We start from the raw sequence: 24,188 nt of genomic DNA on the forward strand, positions 1-24,188 counted from the left end.
GAAGTTGTTACCTCAGGCTTCAAGTGGAAGTGCTAGTACCTCCAGTGTAGGAGTTGCCCTATTTTCTCCTCTGGGTAATCCCATTTCTCTCATCACTGATTATTAGTTTGTCTGGTAGTCCAGGTATAAGCTGATAATTGTGTGTATTCCCCTGAACACAGGGATGAGCTCACGAGTAGACATACTACCACAATTTGGGTCGATAAGAGAGAAGACTTGCTGGAAGACCCTGGGAAAGAAATCTTCCTCTGTACAGTGGGGTTTGTAGAAAATAGTTCTGCAAGTGCCGTATCTATTCTGCCATTCAGAGTGACTCTAGCCTGAAGGTGAAGCCAACACTATGAAAAACAGGGCTTCAGTAGTCTTGTGAATCTGTGACTCAGGCCAACACCAAAAATTGATCTTATGATTGGGCCTTCTAACTGTAAATGTCATGTCCTATTGCCTGGTTGACAATTACAAACATATCCTAACTGATAATCCCAAGTCTACAGTTTGCTTATTTAAAAAGTACACATAAATTTTACGAAGGATGTGTGATGATACTTAAGTACAGATCTAGAATCCAGGGTAAAAGTAATTCCATCAAGACATAACAGATGAATGTATCTTAGGTCCACAGAAACAGCCTCTGGGTTAAGAAGAGCTACATATCTCAATAAGGGCCTGGTTAAGAAAACATGAGGACAACACTAAGATCTGAAGAACATAGAAAAATGGTATTCAGAGAGGCACATTAATGTGGCAGTTACATCCAGCAGGGACCTGCTAGATCTACTGTGAATTCAGATATTCCAATTTGGGGCTTAACGTCTTGAAATCATTTCTGACAATTAATTGCCGCTAATCCTATTATAAAGGATAAGGACTATCCAATGACTAAAAATAATGTTGCATATATAAATATATAAACAAGTATGACATCTGATTCATGAACTTTGTGACAGTGCATTTGAAACTATAATATACTCATATCCAGGTATTTTAAAAAAAAGTTTTTGGGTGCACAAAGTGTCCTTTAAAGTTATCAGGTCACATCACACTAAGAAGTCCAATGTGGCCAACTCCATTGAGGCCCTCTGTCCTGTCACACACAAGTCAAGTCACACCTGCATCCTTTCTCCTTTCCAAAAAGGGATAGTCCTCCAAAAAGCAAAATCATAAATGGAGAGGAATCAAAGATTATGCTGCGATTCCTAGCCTGAAAAATCAAGAGAGCAAGAATACAGTTTGGCTAAAGGGGTGATTGTAGGCCATAGTCTGTCATGCAGAAAATTCACTTTTTTTGTGTAGGTCCTGGGGCTTGAACCCAGGGCCTGAGCACTGTCCCTGAGCTTTTTTACTCAAGGCTAGCATTCTACCAGTTCAGCCACACTTCTACTTCCAGCTTTTTGGTGGTTAATTGGAGATAAGAATCTCATGGACTTTCCTGCCCAGGCTGGCTTTGAACTATGATTCTTAATCTCAGCCTCCTCAGCTAAGATTACAGGAATGAGCCACCAGTGCCCAGATAGAAAATTCACCTTTCTAAAGCAAAAGAGCATGACAAAGACACACAAATGAGTGATCTTCACTGGAATCTAAACTCAGAAGGGAAAACTCTGAAAGAAAGACTAAAAGAAAAAAGGAAAACAAGAAAAGGAGAGAAAGGAAAAACTACTAAGGCAATTAATAAAATGATAACCAGTTTGACATATTAGAAAATATTTATTGTATCACTGTAAACTTCCTGCATAGGATGATCATATTGCTGGTTTTTAAGAGTTACTTCCAGGAGACCATGCTAAAATATTTAGAGGCAAAGGGCTATAAAGTCTACCTTATTCCAAATGGCTCAGGAGAAAGAAATGTGTATGTCAATCAAAATGGTAAAAAAATCAGAAAGACCTTCTCCAAAGGATACGGACATTTCCTTGAGAATAGCAGGGCAATGGGAACGGAGGAGAATGGTACTCTGAACACCCAGCATGCCATGCATAGTAAACAATAGGATGCAGTTTGTTTTTATAATCTTGCCTTGAAGCAAGCCAAGATTTTTAAAATAGACACGAGGAGGATTACATCAGATACTTTCAGACAATAATCTTGGGCCGCAATGACTAATAACAAGAGTGGCAGTCAGAAGTTGCTATCGCTGGCCACATGTCCTTATAGAACTGGATAAGGCTCAGTGGCCTCTGTGCAGGCTTGTGGTTCGGGCGCAGTCTTGTGACAGTTACTAACAAGTCTTTCTTCAAAACATCCTAGCTTTATTTATTTGGGTTTGGTTGTTGTTGTTAAGCTTGGCACAAACAACTTCACTATAACTCTGACAACTTTCCTATATGTGGGTGTGTGTATATCCACACATAATAGATACATATACACAGAATATGAATGTGGGTAATGATTACAGATCAAATGTAGCCAACTGTTAACGCAATAAACTCTTGCTACTAGTCTTGCAACCCTTCTCTAAAGTAGGAAATTGTTTTTCAAAATAGAATGAACAGGAAGAAATGACATGTACCCATGTGTTTGGAATGGATATAGAAGAAGAATGGAGAAGAGACCCCAAAAAAAGGGTGGATATAGCAATTTGTTTGTCTCTATTTTGCCAGTTTGGCATTTGGTATAATATAAAAACTCATTTAATGTTCCCCAGCCAATTCCTGCCACAGTTTCTAAAACCCTTTCCTGAATGAGAGGGATCTCTCCTATCATTCATGAGGAATTCATTTTAATTCAGGAGAATTTATGCTAATAATGAGATTGACTTAGGTTGGAGCCCCTAGATAACTCAGGGACACTCACCCCAGTATGTAGAAGGCTGGGACTTTTCCCCCTCCCTGAACCACTGGGAAGGTTGGAGTCTGGAGACCTAGATCCATAAAAATTATTTTAACAAGCTTGGGAAAGCTTCTAGGCATCTGAACACATACAAATATGGGGAGAGGGAGAGACATGAGCACAGAGCACACACCTCCCATACCTGAGTCAGTTTGTTTCTTCTACTAGGCTGCTCCTGAGTTGTTATCTTTCATGGTATGACTATAAACATAGGCAAAGCGTCTCCTTGGGTTCTGTGAGCCATTCTAGCAAAATTATCAAACCTAATTTACAGCCAATCAGAAGTTGAGGCTGCATCTGAAAGGGGGTAGTCATTCTTGATGGGCCAAGGAGCCCTTAAGCTGTGGGGGTCTGTGCTGACTTCAGATATTTAGGTTTTAACTGAGTTGTGAAACACACACTTGGTGTCCAGAGATGGGAGAATTGGTTGTTGGTTGGAAAACACGTCAGGGCCAGCAATTTATCTTGAAATCTTTGAAGCAACTACAATTTACATAAGCAATGCAAAATGTATGACAGTTACCACCTCTCATAGCAAGTGATTTGATCTTGCTTACCTAGAATTCCTAGTGGCCTGTGACAGTGATTTATGCTTTCTGAAAAATCTCTAGTGATGGTCTTAAAGCAATAAAGAAACCTCATGTACACAGTACTTCCTGATTCTTCCTTCTCAAACAAGCTGTGACTACAGAGCAGAATTCAAGTGAACCTGATATCAAAGCTATGGTTACCATTTTCTGATCTTTCTAAGGCTTTGAACTTCACAGTCAGGAGCTCCTGCTTTTCTGGGAAGGGGATCAGAGAGACACTGTACCTTTAAGACCATCCAATATAATGCTTCTCAGATAATTTTTTTTTTTTTTTTTTTGTCGGCTGTGGGGCTTGAACTCTGGGCCTGGGCGCTGTCCCTGCACTCTTCAGCTCAAGGCGAGTGCTCTACCACTTGAGCCACAGCGCCACTTAGGGTTTTCTAGTGGTTTATTGGAGATAAGAGTCTCATGGACTTTCCTGCCCAGGCTGGCTTTGAACTGCGATCCTCAGATCTTAGCCTCCTGAGTAGCTAGGATTATAGGCGTGAGCCACCGGCACCTGGCCGATTCATTTTTACCTTTAAGAATTTATTATATTATTATTAAGGAATGACTGCTGAATATATATTCTCTTTTGGTGGCCTGGCCTCTACAAGGCTTCCAAATTCGAGCTATTTAACAATTCCATTCTCCTTATATCTTTCCACAGTGTTCCCTTCATCTGTCATGCCACCACCCCATCAAGGAGCAACACAAGACCACAGCTATTTTTCTGCCAACCCCCTACATTCCTATAGCCCTGGCCTCCCTAAGTCTTGTATCTTTCCCCAGGGACTTCTACCTTGCTTTTATAACAAGAGTAGACGTGCAAATACTTCACAAATCTATGCAAATACCTTTTTAAAGACACAGCACCTGTTCTTACATCCGACCACTCATAGATCCTACCCAGTTCATTATTGGGGAGTTCCATCACAAATTCTAGTTCTTCAGTGAAATAACACATGCTTTATGTTTCAGAGCTATAACTGATCAAACTTCAAAGTTTTACTGTGAAGACTTGCCTGTCTTTTCATAGGGGAGACAAAGCATAGAACAGAGTTGCTATTTTTTCCAATCTGACCTGATGTTCCCCTTAAAAATGACATGATCTGTTTGTTACAGAATACTACCTTCATGGAGTGTCTCATAAAGGAAAACAAAGTGGATTCATAATTAAAATAGGAAACATCTTAGTTGAAGGAGGGCAAACCGTTCACCGAGGATCACTATATTGCTAGTCCTTATTTGCAAGGTTTTTAAATGAGAACTCACATTTAGACCCAGAAAAAATAAAATTCACAAGATCAAAAAAGTGTCTGTTATGCTTTAGAATATTTTCATGAAAACAACTAAACGAGCAGCTGTAAAAAGACTTTTAATGTCACGGAAAACCCAGCTCTCTTGACTGACTCATTCCCACACAGGCATGCTCTTGTGGAGAATAGTTACACTGCCAAATGCTCAGAGCATTGTAGGGAAGATTCATTATAAGCCCCGATATTTACTTACCAACTCTGAACCAATCTCACGGAAGGGCGGTTCAGTAAGTTATCAGGTAAAAGATTAACTTCTCTCATTGTATTGGCCAGTCGCACAGGAAGCTCCTTTCGTAGAAACATATATGATGTTTTCTCACATGCATTATCTCTCCCTATTAAGAGATGAAAAATAATATACAAAATTACAATTAATATTTGGAGAAATAAAGTGTTCATGTAGTAACATAGTACTACTGGCTGGGAAAATGAAATGATTCTGTAGTCTACGTGTTCTGACGTAGCAAGTTTAAGAAAATAATTCGAAGAGAAAAGCACATTTATTCTATGAAGTAACCTTAAAAACAGTTTCTTTTTAACACAAATATGTTCCTAGTAGTGTTACCAGTAGCAATAGAAAAGTAACCTGGGATAGAATCTGAATTTTTTTTTCCCAAATAAACACTACTAATTTTGTACTTGGCAATTTTCCCAAATGTGTTTCTCTAAAAATCATAGTTCTACCACACTCAAAGTAGACTCAAAAGGCTCTGTGATTGGAAATGACAGGTTGACTGACATGCAAGGGATCATACGTGTCAAGAGAGACCCGCTCACCATGGGTACAGCGCACTGACTATAGAAGGTGGGTGAGACAATCCAGGTATACCAATCAAGTACCGAATGATCTTACTCACATGGAGAACCTTAAAAAGTTGATCTCACAGAAGTTGAGAGGAAAATGGTGGCTCTCAGAGGCCCGGATGGTGGGAAAGGGATTACTGAAGGAAAATCTCATCAAGTTATAATTACCTGGGGGCAAGAAACACTAGGGTACTGTTGCACAATATGGTGACAATTTTGTACTGTGCATTTAAGACACTAGAAGAAAGGATTGTGAAAGTTTTTATCCCAAAGAAATGAGAAATATTTTAGGAGCTTTAAGTATTGTGTAATCTATACATGTATTGACTATTACATGTTAATCCTTTAATATTTAATATGTATAATTTTTGTGTTTAACCTACCAGTTCACAATATTTTTTTTTTACCAGTCGTGGGGCTTGAACTCAGGGCCTGAGCACTGTCCCTGAGCTTCTTTTCTTCAAGGCTAGCACTCTACCACTTGAGCCACAGTGCCACTTCTGGCTTTTTCTGTTTAGGTGGTCCTAAGGAATCGAACCCAGGGCTTCATGCATGCTAGGCAAGCACTCTACCACTAAGCCACATTCCCAGCCCCAGTTCACAAAATGTGACGACATGGTACAGAACCTGACATGGAGCAAGTAGTCAATAAACACACAGTCCTTCTCCTACTCTCCATGATACTCAGGGGTTCATCTCATTACTCCTGCACTAGCTAGGGCTCCCTGTTCTGAACTGGGCAACTACCAGGGCCAGGCTGGAGAGGGAAAGCAGAGCTCACTGAAAACAAACTCTCTCCTTTTTCTGCTCTGTGTGATAAAAGCAGCAAATGAGAGAGTCCAGAGAAAGCCACTTTGTAACACTTTCAGTTATATTTTGCTTTCTTCCTTTCCTCTCTACCGAAGAAGACTTGAAATAAAAGAACCCACTCTTGAAAGTTATCTGTAGAACCTTCCTTCCTACCCACTCAGGCCCCTTTTTCCATTTTCAAAAAAAAGTTAAAATGAAAGATTACAGTCTTAAAACAATCCATCCTCGCTGCCTCATTCTAAGTCAATATACTGCGAAGGTCTTCAGTAGGTAAATCTTCAACAAATGGATGATTCTTTCCATTTTCCCCTAGCAATCTGACTACAATGAGCACTTTAACCACCAAATTCCCACTCCATGTAGAAGGGTAAGGGGTACGATGTTCCCAGAAATGAGCACCCAACAGCTACTCTCTCTATATAATTCTGGTTGTTTTGCCTCAAATTATATGTGTTATTTTTAGAAGGTTTTACATCAATATAATTTTAATTTGAAATACACTAAATGCTGATAGCTATCATAGTCTGAAGTCATCATGAAATGAAGTACCTAATATCTAAGTCACAGTATCAATCTAAATTTTCACATGCCAGAAGAAACATTTTGCATAATGGTTAAATAGAAAGGCTTTTTTTTGCTGGTCCTGGGGCTTGAACTCTGGGCCTGGGTGCTACCCCCAGCTTTTTTGTTCAAGGAAAAAAACCTTTTGTACTCTGCAACTTGAGCCACAACTTCACATCTGGCTTTCTGGCGGTTAATTGAAGATAAAAGTCTCACACTTTCTTACCCAGGCTGGCTTCAAACCTCAGTCCTCAGATCTCAGCCTTCTGAGTAGTTAGGATTACAGGCCTGAGCCACTGGCATCTAGCCTAGGACTTTTATTTTATGCCAATCCTGGGGTTTGAACTCAGGGCCTGGGCACTGTTCCTGAAATTTTTTTTTTTTTTTTTACTGTTTATGTGGTACTGAGGAATAGAACCCAGGGCTTCATGCATGCTAGGCAAGCACTCTACCACTAAGCCACATTCCCAGCCTAGACTTTTTTTTTAACACAAAAGAAATATTCTCGTTATGGAATGACAAAGACTTAATCCTTTAATCAAACCTGAGTCAGGCTCTTTCAAGCCCTGTCTTTGACTAAAGCCACTTAGGCCTTTTTAACAAGAATCTTTTTTTTTTTTTTTTGTCGGTCGTGGGGCTTGAACTCTGGGCTTGGGTGCTATCCCTGTGCTCTTCAGCTCAAGGCTAGCACTTTACCGGTTGAGCCACAGTGCCACTTCTGGTTTTCTGGTGATTTATGGAGATAAGAGTCTCACGGTCTCTCCTGCCCGGGCTGGCTTTGGACTGCAATCCTCAGATCTCAGCCTCCTGAGTAGCTAGGATTACAGGCGTGAGCCACCAATGCTGGCTAGGTGTTTGTTTTTTTTGGGGGGTCTGGTCGTGGGGCCTGAACTCTGGGCCTGGGTGCTGTCCCTCAGCTCTTCAGCTCAAGGCTAGCGCCCTACCACTTGAGCCACAGCACCACTTCCAGCTTTTTTCTTTTTTGCTTATGTGGTGCTGAGGAATCGAACCCAGGGCCTCAGGCATGCAAGGCAAGCGCTCTACCACTGAGCCACCTTCCCAGCCCCTAGGTGTTTGTTTTTAAGCAAAAATCCCCTACCCCTTGGTATCCGATCACTTTTTTTTTTTTTTTTGGGTCTGGTCGTGGAGCCTGAACTCTGGGCTTGGGTGCTATCCCTCAGCTCTTCAGCTCAAGGCGAGTGCCCTACCACTTGAGCCACAGCACCACTTCCTACTTTTTTCTTTTTTCTTATGTGGTGCTGAGGAATCAAACCCAGGGCCTCATGCATGCAAGGCAAGCGCTCTACCACTGAGCCACCTTCCCAGCCCAACTGATCACTCTTATATCTGATCAGATTCCTCATTTCTTACCCTAAATAGCTTAATCACCTGGACCTCTCATTAGCAGAATCCAGCTGAATTGTTCTAACAAGAATCTCCCTTTGTATGTATGTGTGTGTGTGTGTGTGTGTGTGTGTGTGTGTGTGTGTGTGTGTGTGTGTGTGTACCACATTTTCTTGTTCCATTCATCTACTGAGGGGCGTCTGGGTTGGTTCCATATCTTAGCTATGGTAAATAATAACTTGTTTTCACTGTATTTGATTCCGGTGCCCTGCATCTTATATATACACTTTTCTAATTTAGGGAGGGAAAGGTAAAAACAAAATGCTTAAACAGGGATACAGGTTGACCCATTGTAACGAGACGTACAAGACTCTATGTTGAAAATGAACTTCACAACTTTGGCAGAGGGAGAGCGGGGAGTAGGTGTGGAGGTGGGAGGGAAGGGATGGTAGGGGAAAAACAAAGGAGGAGGCAACAATGCACAATAGGAAATGTACTCATTACCTTACTCATGCAACTGTAACCCCTCTGTACAGCATTTTTACAATTAAAAAAACATATATATATAAAAAGAATCTCACCAGGGGGATCAGGAGGGAAAAACTGGGAGAAAATGAGGGAAGACGTGACACTCTTCAAAAAGAAATATAGTCATATCCTGAATTATGTTAATTGTGACCCCTCTGTACATCACCTTGACAATAAAAAAAAGAATCTCCCCAGCCTGGATTCCTCTCCACAATTTTCTACCCACTGACAGACCCCCCTCTGCATTCTGCTCTACTTTTTCTTGCTGCATTAGGAGTTGAGACCAAACCCAGCACCAGTGGCACACACCTATAATCCAATCTAAGCTATTCTGTTGAAGATTGCAGTGAAGCCAGCACTGACAGAAAACTCCCTGTGAGACTCTTATCTCCAATTAGCTACTTAAAAATCAGAAGTGGTGCTGCAGCTCAAAGTGCTAGAGTATTAGCCATGTGCAAAAGAGCTTAGGGACAGTGCCCAAGCCCTGAGTTCAAGTCCTATGACTGACCCCCCATCCAAAAAAAAAAAATAAAAGAGTTGAGACCAATCTCTCTATTACTGAAAAATCACACTGCAGTGGTCTCTTAAATCAGATCTTCTTTGTCATTTAAGGAAGATCATGAATAATTTCTTCTCTAACAGGAAGAAGGAAGTTCTGGAATAGAGAAGCACATGAACACTATGGCATATCACTAGAACTAGGAGTATCAATATGAATCCATGATTTTAAAAAAATGTCTAAGTTTTATTGTGTAGTAAAAGTTTCTAGCTTCTCCAGAGGCTGAGGTCTGAGGATCGTGGTTTGAAGTCAGCCAGGGCAGAAAAGTCCATGTGGTTCATCTCCAATGAATCACCAAAAGGTTGTAAGTGGAGCTATGGCTCAAGTGGTAGAGTGCTAGAGTTGTGCAAAAATGCTAAGGGACAGCATCCAAGACCTGAGTTCAAACCCCAGTACTGGTACAAAAATAAATTTTAAAAAATTCCCAGTCCATGGCTAATTAGGAACAAGGTATTGGAAGTACAGGGAAGAGTAATGAAAGGGACTATAAGCATCTAATGCTGGCTGGAAGGTACACATTGCTTCTCTGAAACCAATAGGATTAGATAGGTTCATAATTGCTCTACTTATGTAACATAGAATAGTCTACAATACAATACAGCAACAGTGAAATGTATGAACATTTATACTAAGTAGGATAAAGACTATTATTCCAAGTCAGTTCAAGTCAGATTTTGCCCCAGAACAAGTTTGAGCACCAAAACTCATACTTTTAGGACTCTTTGGAAATCAGAATTCAGATAAAGGACTGTAAACACATAGGACAGAAATAACAAGGTCAGATGCTAAAGTTAGCCTTGGGTTTGAATCTTGAGCATCTACAAGCTTCATGAGCAGGGGCGAATTTCTTTAACTTTCTAAAGCTCACTGGGACCATTTATAAGAACAGCATCTTCTTCATAGAGTTTTATGAGAGAGAAAATATGCTTAATCTTGAAGCATTCCTAAAGCTTAGATGAGAGGAATCATTAAATAGCAATCACTAATGATGTTGAATTAATGATCAAACAGAACAATCCGAAGTCAAGAAATGGGAGATGAATTAGTCTGCTGCTTAATCATTTCTGAGAGCAAGACTGCATTCTGGATTAATGTGGTTCCTTGGGCTCATCAAGAGATTCTACATAGTTTTTAAAAGATGAAAGTTTGAACCAGGTACTGGTGGCTCATGCCTGTAATCCTAGCTACTCAGGAAGATGAAATCTGAGGACCGGTGTTCGAAGTCAGACTAGGCAGGAAAGGCCATGAGACTCTATCTATAATTAATTACCTGAAAACCAGAAGTGGAGCTTTGGCTCAAAGTGGTAGAACACTAGCCTTGAGCAAAAAGAGCTCAGGGACAGTGCCCAGGCCCTGACTTCAAGCCCCACAATTGGCAAAAAGCAAAAAGTTTTCTCAGTGTCGCTTCCATTCACTATTTTGAAATAAATAGTGGGAGAGGAATAGGGCATGTTTTCTCTCATATGAAGAAGCTAGATCTAGAATATACCAGGACATGATATGTTATACAGGACTCTAGGCTTCACACAGTGAGACCAAAGGAGGATACTCTGGTCATATAAAATAATATTTATCAAAATGAACTCTAGGAAATGGAAACAAGAGGTTTTGTTTGCTGTTTTTTGTTTTTTTTTTTCTTTTTCTCATGTTCACTTGTCTGTCTTTGGAATGCAAAAGGAGGGGTATAGGAATGGAAGGTCAAAGGGTGAACAAATGCAGCAGTGGACACTACGTGGAGCATGAACTATATAACTTATAGGTGGGGATGGGAGGGAAAACTGGGAGAGAGCAAGGGAAGGGGAGACACTGTCCCCAAAGAAATATATTCATTACCTTATTTATATAACTGCAACCCCTCTGTATATCACCTTTATAATAATAAAAAAATCAAAAAGTTAAAAAGTCCTTGATGCTTACAGTGATCAACTCTGCATTATATGGAAAGCTCAACTTCTAGGCATGATTTTAGAGAACCAATTTCAGGACGTGTCTCCGGCTTATCAGCCTGTCACAAACTCATTTTATCTGGCTTGATACCCCCATGGGCACCTTACAACAACTCACTTATGGTAGTTTGTCAATGAGTTCTTGGAAGACTAGATAATACTTTCAGAAGTTTGTATTTAAAAAAAGAGTAGATGAACATTCTCAGGTTTTGCCTTACATTCTAATTTAGCATTAAGGATTAATTCTTTGTACTTAAATACCTTAATTATACATCAGTTTAAACAGGAGGATGTGTCTTTTTAGTTAGTTCATTAGTGAACCTAAAAATAAATATGAAATACCTGAGTTTTTGAAACCTTCCTGTTGTTTAGCTCATATTTTAGCTTAGATATTGATGCTGAATACTTAGTTTTAATCTAAGGGGTCTAACAAATCTTTGGTTTTTATTTTTTCTTTTTGCCAGTCCTGGGGCTTGAACTCTGGGCCTGGGCGCTGTCCCTGAGCTCTTCAGCTCAAGGCTAGCATTCTACCACTTGAGCCACAGTGCCACTTCCAGCTTTTTCTGGTGGTTAATTGGAGATAAGAGTCTCACAGCCTTTCCTGACCACGCTGGCTTTGAACTGTGGTCCTCAGATCTCAGCATGCTGAGTAGCAAGGATTACAGGCATGAGCCACTGGCATCCAGCAAGCCTTTGGTTTTAAATAAATGTCCTCACAAGTGTTTTGTTTTTATAGGTCTTCTTGTCATGTCAAATATTTTCTAATTATCTGACTTCATTTTTCCCTACTTACTTAGCTTCTCAATGTTCCTTAGTTTTGATTTTCTACTTTTATTCCACATTTCTCCCTATACTTCCTCTTATTCAAATATAGCAATTACAAATGTCCCTACTATTTGTTCAAAAAAATGACAAAGAGATCAGGGGGCTTGGAAAATTCTGATGCATTCGTGTAAGTAAATTATTAACTTAGAATATACTCATGAGTATTTCATTATTCTTCCTAGTTTCATGATCCTTTAATTTATTCTCTTCTGTTTGTTGGGTTGTTGGTTTTGGTGTCAGGGACTGAACCCAGGGTCATGCACATGCTATGTATGCCCTTGTTATACCTCTGTGTCTTTTTTGTACTTTGCCTTTTCTTTCCTGTTCTTTATTTTTATGAGGCGTGGACGCAGAACCTGAGTGCTGTCCTTGAGCTTTTGTCCTCAAGGAATTCCACCACTTGCATCACCACTCTACTTCTGGATTTTTGGTAGTTAATTGGAGATAAAGTCTCATAGACTTTCCTGCCTGAACTGGCTTTGAACCGTGATCCTCAAATCTCAGCATCCTGAGTAGTGAGGATTATAGGCATGAGCCACTGTCTCCCGGTCTCCAACCTTGTTCTTGTATACTTGTAGAGGCTCTCAGGACTTAATGCAAATGCTTTCTTGTCTCTATATCCCAGTGGCATACAATTTTTGCCTATGACCTACTATCTTCCATGAGCAACATTAAGTTAGCTAGTAACCTCTTCTTAGATTCCCCACCTAGCAACAATAATTTTTAATGGTTCTTCAAAAGGGACAATTTCTCTGGGTACTGGTAGTCTGTAATCCTCACTACTCAGAAGGCTGAGATCAAGATTCGAAGTCAGCCTGAGTAGGAAAGTCCATGAGATTCTTACCTCCAATTAATAACCAGAAAAAATGAAAGTAGCGCTGTGGCTCAAAGCGGTAGAGCACTAGCCTTGAGCAAAAGAGCTCAGGGATAGTGACCAGGCTCTGAGTTCAATCCCCACAACCAAAAAAAAGGAACAATTTCATGGGCAGGGATAGGAGGGGAAAATGGGAGAAAAGTAAAGAAAGGGGTGACACTGTCCCCCCAAAAAGTGTGTACTCATTACTTGACTTATGAAATGATAACTCCTCTGTATAACACCTTAATAACAATAAAATTACACTTTTTAAAAAAGAGAAACAATTTCAAGTGTGAATGGATCATTATCAAATGATAGTGGAAGTCTTTCAAGACAATCACTTTTTAGTCATCATGTCGAAAGCCAACTCTACAACTTTGGGGGGGGGGTGGGGGGGAGGATTGGGGGGGGGCGGGGGGGAGGATGGGAAGGGATGGGAAGGGGAAACAAAGGAGGAGGCTACAACGCTTGATAAGAAATGTACTCATTATCTTGCCCATGTAATTGTAACCACTCTGTACAGTATTTTCACACACACAAAAAAAGACAATCACTTTTTAAAACAGTTCGGAATTGAAGGTGTGACACAAGAGGTACCGTCTTAGCCCTTAGCAAGAAAGCTAGCAAGCAAGAACAGAGGATCCGAGTTCAAGTCCCCATACCATAAAAAAGGAAAAAGAAAACTTCAGACTTTCAAAATAATTGTTCTATTTCATGCTCTGTAGTGTTATTTCACTGCTTGAGAATCTTAACAGTTTTCTTTTTCTTTTTGGTTGGTCCTGGGGCTTGAACTCAGACCCTAGGCACTGTCCCTGAGCTTCTCTTGCTCAAGATTAGTGCTCTCTCATTTAATCCACAGTGCCACTTCCAGCCTTTTCTGAGTAATGTACTGGAGATAAGAGTCTCACAGGGACTTTTCTGCCCAAGCTGGCTTTGAACTGTGAACCTCAGATCTCAGCCTCCTGAGTAGCTAGGATTACAGGCGTGAGCCACTGGTGCCCAGCCACAGTTTTGTCTTGTTTGGAGAAGTTTGTTCATGCATTTAAGAGGTCACAGACATTATGGGTTCCACTATGGGTCCAGAGGTTATTCCCTCCGTTTCAGCAACATATCTGCCACTGTCCCAATCGCTGAGTTCTATGTGCTGAGGGTCCCAGAATGCTCCAGAAAAAATTGAAGATCCATTAGCACATACCTGGATCATTTTAAATATTCAATAGTATTTTCTGATTGAAATGTATCATTCAAATACCTAGTAACTTTAAGCATAAAGTTAGAAAAGCAAATAAAATTCAGAGGTTAAAGATAACATTTATTGGTAATGGTGAATTCCTCTTATAGGTCAACTTCATTCTATATATATTTGGCTATTGGTACTCCAATCTTTATTAAAGATTTAATAATTTATTAAGAAAATAAAAAAATTATTTCTTAATAATTATTATTAAGTTGTGGGTAGTTTATAACTTATCAATTTATTATGAATTTGTATTATTATATGTTGTATAAATTTATCACATTAAATTTACGATAAATTAATTAATAACTTTATTATAAATGTGTATTAATGATCATCTTAATAAGTAATTTATTAAGAGCCAAAATGGAGGTAGGTAAAAAAGTAATAGTCCAAAGGGATTAATAGTCAATATAGTATATCAGGCCAGAGAGTAGAAAGAAGAGATAAGGATGTGATCAAACTGATTTACACACAGAGCTGTGATCAGCTAGAGCATGTGAGTAATGACTACTTCCTAGCCAAAGTCACCACATGTCCACATCAACGTAATTCTAGAAGAGCAAAATGATCTAGTCCTAACAGTAAATTAGTAACTTTCTTTACAAGATGCCTTGCTGTCAATGGAAGCAGAAATCATTAGGCAAAGGTCACATTGTACTGATCCCTGAGGTTCACTGAGGCAAAGCTTCATGAACAAAATGAAGAGAGTCTAAAGCCAGTCACACCCATGGCACAAATAAGCTGCAAGTGCTGTTTCTTGGGAAATGATCAGTTCATACTGGTGAGACCATTGGAAATCTGGGGGAAAAAAGTTAACATTCAAGGTTAATAGCTCCCTTCACAGTCCTTATTTTTAGCTAGAAGCTGACTTCATCCAGGAAAATGCTATGCTACTCACTCATAATAAATTCCTAGCCAGCATCCACGCGGCACCCACCAGGTGCCATGCCTCATGCTGCACGAATGATCTCATCAAAGCCGCAATCCTATGGTTAAATGTTATCATTTCTATTTTGTAGATGCGAGAGTACTAAAGTGTAGTGGAACTAAGTCATTTGCCCAAGCTGACACTGCTGGTGGGCACTGAAAGTTAAGATCTGATGTTATAGGAACAGCTAGCTAATGACTGACACAGTCCTTTTGTTACCCAGGGTTTCTACTTTCTCATGTGTAACATGGGGAGGTTAAATATGGTCATTCTGAAACAATTCTGGAGAGTACTGCTAAGCAAACAGTCGAGGAAAGTAGGTAGAGATCAGGAAAGGAAAAAGAGCTGCAAAGGGCGGCTCTTTAACCACTCAGGAGGCTGAGACAGAAAGGATTTAAATTCAACATCTGCTTGGGCAAAATGTTTGTGATACCTCTTCCAGACCAACAAAAAGGTGAGCGTGGTAATGTGTGCCTGCCAACTTAGCTACCTGGGAAGCATAAACACATGGACCATGGTCTATACCAAACCAGCCATAAATACAAGACCCTATCTCAAAAATAACTAAAGCCAGCCAGGCACCAATGGCTCACGCCGTAATCATAGCTACTCAAGGGGTTGAGATCTGAGAATCCCAGTTCAAAGCCAGCCCACGCAGGAAAAAGTCCATGAGACTCTTACCTCCAATTAATCACAGAAAAAGCCAGAAGTGATGCTGTGGCTCAAGTGGTAGGGTGCTAGGCTTGAGCAAAAAGGAGCTCAGAGACAGCAACAAAGCCCAGAGTTCAAACCCCAGGACTGGGGTGCGTGGGGAACCAAACTAAAGCCAAAAGGGACTGAGTGTCAGTGGCACATGCCTGTAACCTACATATTCAGGAGGTTGAGATTCAGGAGGATCATGGTTCAAAGCCTGTGATATTTTATCTCAAAAATATACAAAACAGGGGCTGGGAGGTGGCTCAGTGGTAGAGCGCTTGCCTTGCATGCTCGAGGCCCTGGGTTCGATTCCTCAGCACCACATAAGCAAAAAGAAAAAAAGCCGGAAGTGGCGCTGTGGCTAGCCTTGAGCTGAAGAGCTGAGGGAACAGCGCCCAGACCCAGAGTTCAGGCCCCACGACTAGACCCAAAAAAAGGAGGGGCTGGAGGCATGGCTCAGATGGAGGAGCACCTGATGAGCAAGCTTGAGGTTCTGAGTTTAAGAAGAAATGAAAAAAAATGCACACATTTCCATTCATTCTATGCTCTCAATCAAAAAAGGCTTCCAAGACACTTTGAATAAAGAACAGTTGTGTTATTTCAACAACCTTTAAGAGAGGTAAGAACCGCAGAAAAGACTCCATGAAAGTACAGGATTTGCCAGGCACCTTGGCTCATACCTGTAATCCTAGCTACTCAGGAGGCTGAGATCTGAGGATCTCGGTTCAAAGCCAGATTGGGCAGGAAAGTCTGTGAGACTTTTTTTTTTGTCAGTCATGGGGCTTAAATTCTGGGCCTGGGCGCTGTCCCTGAGCTCTTCAGCTCAAGGTGAGCATTCTACCACTTGAGCCATAGTGCCCCTTCCAGCTTTTCTGGTGGTTTATTAGAAATAAGAGTCTCATGGACTTTCCTGCCTGGGCTGGCTTTGAACCGTGACTCTCAGATTTCAGCCTCCTGAGTAGCTAGGATTACAGCCATGAGCCACTGGTGCCTGGCCTGTGAGACTCTGATCTTCAATAAATGACCCAAGAAATCTGGAAATAGAGCTGTGGCTCAAGCGGTAGACTGCTAGCCTTGAGCAAAAGAATCCAGGCCTTGGGCTGGGAATGTGGCTCAGTGATAGAATGCTTGCCTAGCATGCATGAAGCTCTGGGTTTGATTCCTTAGTACCACATAAACAGAAAAAGCAGGAAATGGCACTGTGGCTCAAGTGGTAGAGTGCTAACCTTGAGCACAGAGAGGCTCAGGGACAGTGCCCAGGCCCTGAGTTCAAGCTCTAGGACTGGCATAAAAAGAAGAGAAGAGAAGAGAAGAGAATCCAGGCCTTGAGTTCAAGCTCCAGGACTGGTACACACAAAAATTTCATGATTCACAAAGTCTGGCTAGCATATATAAGATATGTATTTGTCACAGCTTCTCATTTACCTATGAGCTCCTTCTTAATGACTGCGACTACACCTTGGCCAATGCTTCTCAACTTCTGTTGCATTCCAAAATCCAGAATATTCAACTAACACTAATGGATTTGATGACTTCAGTGTTAACTTTCTACATGTCACAGATTGTCCCCTGAAGTAATTGGTAGCTTGGGATCTTGGGCAAAAACTTTACTGGACCTTCCATTATGGTTCTCAACTCTGGAAGCACATGACAATTATCCAGGTCACTCAACATTGTCAGTGCCTAGAACCTACCCTGAGAATGACTTAAGTGTTTTAGGGGTGAGGAAAGTTGCATTTGTTAGGAATCCCCAAGAGGATTCTCCCAAGTGACTAGCACTGAGAACCAGAAATCATTAAATGTAGGGAAATAAATTTTTTTTTAAATCCTGTTTCAAAAACTGGCTGTATCTTGGAGTTCATGTCACTTCGCATCATCTTATATGGTCATTTGTGCATAGCTATTGAGCTATTGTGAAATGAATTCCAAGATATGGAAACGAGTTTTTGTTGTTGTTTTTTTCTTTTGTTCTTTTTTTTTTCCTTCCTATGGTTTATCCCCTGTTGTCATTGTATTTGTTTTTGTGTACTGTATATACATTGATCTGAATTAGGAAAGGGAAGGAACAACAAAATGGTGAGACAAAGGACAAAGTGTGAACCAATGCAACAGCAATACTCACAAGACACTATGTTGGAAATAAACTTTACAACTGGTGAGGGAAGGAAAAAAACTGGGAGAAAAACAAGGGAGGGGGGTAATAATGTCTGACAAGAAATGGACTCACTAGCTTACATATGTAACTGTAACCCCTCTATATATAACCTTGACAATACAATTTTAATTTTTAAAAATATCATGGCATAAAATAACAAATGGCTATTGAGCATCCAAAGATTTTGTTTACATAGGTAATTTTCGTCTTTAATTACATAGTTGAATCTTGTTTCAGTATCTTAGGAAACTGACCACAAACCTTTCATTCTGTAAAACTCTTTTTTTCCCCTTTCTTTGTTAACATGATTCTAACTGAAAAAGATTAAAAAAATAAAACAGAACAAATTCATGAAGGAAATGGCTGTGGAAATGCTTGCCAAATGGTAGCAACAAGTTTGTTGATCCCTTCCTCCAGTTTGTTTTGATCATGTGTGTCCAACCTATCACCTTAGCGAAGAGGTGGGAAGATGATCAGGTGGGTAAAGACCGGCATTACTACCTACAATGTGAGTGAGTAGTTCTCATCTACACACATAACTTCAGTCTCTTATTTTTTTTTTTTTTTTCCACAGCTGGGGCCTGAACTCAGGGCCTGGGCACTGTCCTTGAGCTTCTTTTGCTTAAGGCTAGCCCTCTACCACTTGAGCTACAGAGCCACTTCTGGCTTCTTCTGTTTATGTGGTACTGAGGAATTGAACCCAGGGCTTCATGCATGCTAGGCACACTAAGCCACATTCCCAGCCCTTCTCTTAATTTCTAAGATGAGCATGGCTGTTGTGAGAATGAATTTAATTTTATACCAGGTATTGGTTAAGTATTTCAGTAGATGATAGTTGAATCTATTTTATCCTTTCTAGTTTCATTTAACTTCCTTTTGGGAAAGTTTCACTGAAGCAAAGCTTTGACTAAAGCAGAAAGAAGACTGAGTACGAAGGGCACAGATGCCATCCACCTTTATGTAAATAATGGGCAGAGCAAGGAACTGATAAGGTATCCAAGAAAGCAGATTGTGAGATGAGTTTAGTTATACTAATAGAACAATGTATACTTTGCCTTCTATTTAATTGCAGAAACCAGGAGAAATTAACCCAATTTATACAGAATCCAGCAAGGTATCAAGAGATTTCTGTGGCCAAACTTAAGGGGACATTGCATTTTACTACAGCAGATTCAAAAGAAAGGAAGGCTAAGCATGTCCTCATTTACAAAAATGTGACTTGTTTGGGGGAAAGATAAGTATGCTACAAATTTCAAAGGACCCTACTGTTTTCAGAACAATGACACATAGAAAAATATTTATCTTCATGGTGTGGAAAAAGTATTAGAGACTTGGTAATTTATTTGTAACAATGAGACTATTATACACTGACTTCCATGCACTAGTGAGAGAAAACTCCATTACAAGGAGAATTCAAATGTTCAAGGAGAAACCTAGCTCAAGTCTAAGAATGCAACTAAAATCACATAACAATTTGAGGTGATTCTCAGGAAGATAATCTACCACTACTCTAGAACCTAAAGTATTCGATTTGAATATAAATACTAACTTGTTTAACTGTTTCCTACAGTTTATATGCTACTTATTATGGCAGAAGGTATACACTCTTAGAGCTCAGATGAGACAATGACCAGGAACAGGTTCTCCTTGAATGATATGAAGGACACCCATTATGAGTCATGACCAAACCCAGCCCTACCAGGAAGAGAAATGTGGAAGTAAATCAGTCCAGACTGCCATAAAAACAAACGAACTAGAGCTACCTCAATGCTAGCTAGCTTCGAGGCCAATTTACATGATGATGGTTGAAAAGCATGAGATCCCCAGCTAGCCCAACCACAGTCCCCTGGGCACATTTCCAAGAATGTGCTTGCTAGTCAATATGTTCATTGACTAATTAACCAATCCATCCAAGAAATTTACACAAATGATTAAAACTTCAGGTTTCAGAAACTAAATATTCAAAGGCACTTAAACACTCAACAAGAATGCACACAACAAGCCCAAGCAGGGCGAACAAAAACTCCTAGTTCCTAGTTCCTTGGTTGTCCACTAAGTCTTTTTGGCAGAACTGTGGAGAAATTGGTACACTTAAATTTTTCCTGACATGGGCAGGGAATGTGGCTTAGTGGTAGAGTGCTTGCCTACCATGCATGAAGCCCTGGGTTTGATTCCTCAGTACCACATACACAAGAAAAGTCGGAAGTGGCACTGTGGCTCAAGTGGTAGAGTGTTAACCTTGAGCAAAAGAAACTCAGGGATAGTGCCCAGGCCCTGAGTTCAAGCCCCAGGACTAGCCAAAAAATAAATAAAAACGTCTTGTAAATTAAAACCATAAAATCCCTCAAAGCCATTCACATGGTAATTCTACTCAGACACAGACACACTACAGGCAATCTAATGTATTATCTAGAAGAGACTTAGCAACCCCTAAAACTCTAATTCCAAGGCTTCTTGTCAGCAGCACACAGGATAAACAACTTGGAGTAAAAGCAAACCAGGAGCAATCACTGCCCAGTTCTTTAAACAGGAAACTGAATTCTCTTAGACCAGAAGTTGGTAAACTTTCTTTAAAGGGACCAGATAGTAAACATTTTTTTTTTTTTTTTTTTGTCGGTCATGGGGCTTGAACTCTGGGCCTGGGCGCTGTCCCTCAGCTCTTCAGCTCAAGGCGAGCGCTCTACCACTTGAGCTACAGCGCCACTTCCGGTTTTCTGGTGGTTTATTGGAGATAGGAGTCTCACGGTCTCTCCTGCCCGGGCTGGCTTTGAACCGCGATCCTCAGATCTCAGCCTCCTGAGTAGCTAGGATTACAGGCGTGAGCCACCAGCGCCCGGCGATAGTAAACATTTTTGCATTTGTGTGCTCTATAGACTCTGGCAATGGCACAGCTCTGCTATTGTGTAGGCCTAAAGAGACAGAATATATGTAATGAATGGGTATGGCTGTGTTCCAGTAAACCTTTACAAAAACAGGTGTCATCAAAACCCAGAGTAGACAACACAAAGACTGATCCCAAACATCAATGGACTTTTGTAGATAATGACGGCTCAATGGAAATTCGTCAATTCTAATACCAGTTATTGGCAGCTCATCAATGTCTCACATTGTTGCAGTGTGTTGACAGTTGTAGAGGCTGTGTTTATAGGGGACATAATAGAACTCTCTGTACGTTGTGCACAATTTTACTGTGACCCTAAAGATACTGGGTTTTGGAGGAGGGAGGGTCTGGGAGTTTTGTTTTCATATGTACTAGGGCCTAAACTCAGGGCTTCACTATGCAGACACTCTACCACTTGAGTCATGTCCCCAGTCCCTGAACTTAAAGATATTCTTAAAAATAAAGTCGATGGGCTCATACCTATAATTCTAGCTACTAAGGAGGCTGAGATCTATGGATCATGGTTCAAAGCCAGCCCGGGCAGTAAGGCTCTTATCTCCAATAAATAACAACAACAAAAAAAAGCCAAAGTAGAGCTATAGCTCAAGTGGCAGAACACTAACCTTGGGCAAAAGAAGCTTGAGGGACAGCATTCAGGCCCTGAGTTCAAGCCCCAAGCCCCGCACAAATAATGTCTATGAACTAAAAAACAATGGCAAACAGGTAATCAAGCTCAAGTTAAGACACTCTTGGTCCAAAGTATTCCTAAAATAAAAGGATTTCCCAAACTCTGAGAGAGAATTATTACAAAAATAAAATGATTGGATGCTTGTACAATATAAAGAAAAGACCGGGAACTGAAGCACACCCCTGTATTCCTAGAACTAGAAAGACTGAGGCAGAACAATAGTTCTAGGCCAGCTTAGGTTACAAGATTAGTGAGACTCTATTTCAAAAACAAAAGAAGCCAGGCACTGATGGCTCACAGATGTAATCGTAGCTACTCAGGAGGCTGAGAGCTGAGGATTGTGGTTCAAAGCCAGCCCAGGCAGGAAAGTCTGTGAGACTCTTATCTCCAATAAACTACTCAGTAAAAGCCAGAAGTGGTGCTGTGGCCCAAGCAGTAGAGCAAAAATCAGCTCAGGGACAGCGTCCAGGGTCCAGAGTTCAAGCCCTGGGACTCAGCAAAAAGAAAAGAAAAAAAGAAAAGGAAGAGGAGAGAAGAGGAAAAAGAGGAGAGGGAAAGGAAAAGGCAGGCAGGCAGGCAGAGAAGAACAGAAAAGAGAAAAGAAAGTAGGAAAAAAATCAATGATATTTTCTGATTCCACCCAGTAACAAAAGCTAAGGCTTCCCAAATCTTGCTAATGGTCCTTTTCCTTCAAAAGCACACAAAGCACACTCATGCACTGTAAAGGTAATGAAGCAAGACCTCCAACTTTAAATGCCTGAATGATGTCCTGGAGTCTAATAAACCACATCATGTGGAAACTCAGATGTATTTGATTTTAAAGTCCCAAAAGGCTAGTTCTTTCCTTCAATTTAAATACTGATCAAGATACAATAAGCTAAGTTTAATATCTAGACCTTAAACTACGATGTTCTCATCCTCTTTCATTCTAAGTAGTTTGCTTCTGTTTCCAAACAAGTCTGCCTAATTTTTGCCAACCCAGCAGTGCAGAAATACAGCTGTTTATGGAAAAGTCCTGTCATGTACACACACACACACACACACACACACACACACACACACACACACGTACTCAGAAGCAAAATGAGAATATTTCTCCTTTTCCTAGTACAAACTCTTAAAAACCTTTTCATCTTCTCCAGGAATGAAATTGCTGGTCCCCCCAGAGGTAGGTTTTAAGGAACAAAAAGCAACTTAAAAGAAAACTGAGACATTCCCCTGTACTAGTGGCTGACACCTGTAATAGTAGCTACTCAGGAGGCTGAGATGGTGGTTCAAAGCCAGCCCTGGCAGGAAAGCTTATGAGATTATTATCTCCAACAAACTACCCAAAGAACCAGAAATGGTGCTGTGGCTTAAGTGATAGAGCGCTAGCTTTGAGCAAGAAGCTCAGGGACAGCACCCAGGCCCTGAGTTTAAATCCAAGGACTGGCAAAAACAAAAAACAAAAAACTGAGACATTGTCAAAGCTGTTATTTGGAAATAAAGTCAACTTTCCAGTGAGTATCAGAATCTTAAAACACTTTCGAATGGAAAACAGAAAGGGCCCCTAAACCTCAAAGCAGTAAGACAGAGAAACTATCTCCTGTCTTAAAATATATATATAGATAGATAGATAGATAGAGATATAGATATATTAATTTGAGGTGGGGCTTCTACCTTCTAACAGCTAAAACCCTAGGGTTTGCAGAGCCAGTGCGATTAGGTTAGAAATCAAACTATGGGGTTCTATGAAAAGATAACAAGGTTGTCAAACAGCTTCCTTTTCTGGTGGTTTTATTTGAGAGATGCTATATTTAAGTGTGAGGACATTGTGGAAGTTTAAACTTATGTAACAACTGACTAAATTAAGGTGACATAATGTTTAATGACCTCTCTCTGGAGTAATCGTCATTTATGGAGCGCTCACTCTGCAAGCAAACTGAACTGAGCAAGCGGAGTGAGGTTACCAACAGATGAGTGCCCACGCCCTGGAAGGAGACTATTTTAGATGAAATAAAGAGAAACAGGAACAAATACCTTTCACACAAGTGAAGCTCTATCAAAGTCACTGGGAAATAAAACCAATGGGAAATAAATCTGTTGGGAGGGGATAAAGTGATTAAAGAGAGAACCAGAAAGATGGAAAGAAAGTCCAAATGAAAACATGAATCATTTCCTACCAACTTTTTCAACATTCAGAAGGGGCCATTTTTAATTTGTGTCATAATAGCCAAAGTCTATTATAATAGTCCAAGTCTTCTTCTATCACCAAGAGAACTTTTTGTTTTGTTTTGTTTTGTTTTTGTGTTTTGGTCAGTTGCGGAGCTTGAACTCTGGGCCTGGGCGCTGTCCCTCAGCTCTTCAGCTCAAGGCAAGCGCTCTACCACTTGAGCCACAGTGTCACTTCCAGTTTTCTAGTGCTTTATTGGAGATAAGAGTCTCATGGACTTTCCTGCTCGGGCTGGCTTTGAACTGTGATCCTCAGATCTCAGGCTCCTGAGTAGCTAGGATTACAAGCGTGAGCCACTGACGCCCAGCTTACCAAGAGAACTTTTTATTCATAGAAACCAAAACCAAAATGAAAGCCTAAATTGTAATTAAAAATAAAATTTTAAAAAAAGAGCCGGGCGCTGGTGGCTCACGCCTGTAATCCTAGCTACTCAGGAGG

General features: G+C 40.5%; 1 protein-coding gene across 3 annotated transcripts in view; it reads right to left on the bottom strand.

Annotated features, from left to right (window-relative positions):
- The window catches only part of Pdk3 (pyruvate dehydrogenase kinase 3), a 70,944-nt gene that overhangs the window by 38,187 nt on the left and 8,569 nt on the right, over positions 1–24,188 (bottom strand). For all 3 annotated transcript variants that reach the window (XM_042670204.1, XM_042670202.1, XM_042670203.1), the window contains exon 2: positions 4,911–5,052. In XM_042670204.1, the coding sequence (XP_042526138.1) occupies positions 4,911–5,052 (142 nt within the window). The remainder of the gene's footprint in view (positions 1–4,910; positions 5,053–24,188) is intronic.

This window comes from Dipodomys spectabilis, unplaced genomic scaffold (genome assembly GCF_019054845.1).
Source record: "Dipodomys spectabilis isolate Male_0828 unplaced genomic scaffold, ASM1905484v1 ptg000526l, whole genome shotgun sequence".
NCBI lineage: Eukaryota > Metazoa > Chordata > Mammalia > Rodentia > Heteromyidae > Dipodomys > Dipodomys spectabilis.